The sequence below is a fragment of the Cryptomeria japonica genome, chromosome 4 (genome assembly GCF_030272615.1).
Source record: "Cryptomeria japonica chromosome 4, Sugi_1.0, whole genome shotgun sequence".
Lineage (NCBI taxonomy): Eukaryota > Viridiplantae > Streptophyta > Pinopsida > Cupressales > Cupressaceae > Cryptomeria > Cryptomeria japonica.
Genome location: NC_081408.1, coordinates 183,450,489 through 183,451,857, shown reverse-complemented (window position 1 = coordinate 183,451,857; position 1,369 = coordinate 183,450,489). Strand labels below are relative to the sequence as shown.

The following is a 1,369-nucleotide window of genomic DNA, read 5'->3' as shown; positions in this document are numbered from 1 at the left end:
CCTGTGGATTATATATTGGTAAAAGAAATTAGAAATGTAACTGTCGAAACTGTATTCGAAATGGGAAATTAGCGATTTTAGTAACTTTGTAAAATCCACAATCTTATCACCATCGTTCAATTATACTGACTGAAACAACCGCATTATTTAATCAGTAATTGAATTTTGTTGTTCCCCTGGTAAAGGGCAGGTGAATAGATTCAAATCCATCTAGAATCCACAGCCTATAATACTAGAAGTAAACTTCCTGTAAGAAAACTGTATAACTTTTTTTTTTTTTCTTGAATCTATCGCATTCAACCCTATGGGATAAAATAAAATCTGCGAAAATGACCAACGGTGGAATACAATACAGACGAGCAACTCATAAAGTTGGAGTAGAAGATATTTGTGGGTGCCTGCTAGAAGTGCTACGTGGGTATCACTTACTGTTGCGTGTGAGGTGGTTTCTTGAAATATCTTCACCTAACAGCTCTTTCCCGCGTTAAAGAATGGTAGATATGGAGTGAAAGTCGGGAGGGGAAAAAGATATATATATGTATCATAGATTTATGAGTATTGCATTCATTCCTGCTTAGATAGAGTTTTCAGAGCTATACCAAAGTAAGAAGAAGAAGAATTAGAGTTAAGAGAAGTTTGGGTAAGATGGCTGGTCATGGACCTGGTGGAGGTGGAGGAGGAGGGCCTGGTGGAGGCGGTGGAGGGCCTGGTGGTGGCCAAGGAGGAGGTGGCCAAGGCGGTGGAGGGCCTGGTGGTGGCCAAGGAGGAGGAGGCCAAGGAGGAGGTGGCCAAGGCGGTGGAGGGCCTGGTGGTGGCCAAGGAGGAGGAGGCCAAGGAGGTGGTGGGCAAGGAGGAGGTGGGCAAGGAGGAGGCCAAGGAGGAGGTGGCCAAGGAGGTGGCCGAGGAGGAGGTGGTCAAGGAGGAGGAGGAGGTGGTGGTCCTGGAGGACGTTGAAAATTTCAAGAGGATGGCAATTTAGGTGAAAATATTTGTGCAAGCATGTAATGTGTGATATTTTTCCCAAATAAGCATGTTCGTGCAATACAATACTATAGATATGCCTCAATCTCTTGTATAAGAGAATTTAAGGGGTTAGATATTTCTCTTTTGTAATTTGATATAATGAGTGAAATAAAACTAGTGCAAATATTATTTGTTGTATTATATCAATTGAAGAGTATGCTATCTATGTGTAAAATAATATCATAAATAATTAATCAAACTTTGAAAAATATTAATATTTTTTTATTATTGGAAAAATAATAATAATCTAAAATAAATTATTGTTTTTATTTTCTTTTATTTTTTATGTTAATTTGATAAGTCCTAGTGCTTTTGTGTAGAGTCAAGAAGGAATTTTTTTTTACAT

The 1,369-nt window shown here is 38.8% G+C and overlaps 1 protein-coding gene across 1 annotated transcript; it reads left to right on the top strand.

Moving 5' to 3' along the window:
- The first annotated feature begins 655 nt into the window (after positions 1-655).
- LOC131875007 (uncharacterized) lies at positions 656-979 on the top strand. Its single transcript, XM_059219005.1, has one exon. It carries the CDS (start codon positions 656-658, stop codon positions 977-979), a length of 324 nt encoding a protein of 107 aa, XP_059074988.1.
- Positions 980-1,369: the final 390 nt, after the last annotated feature.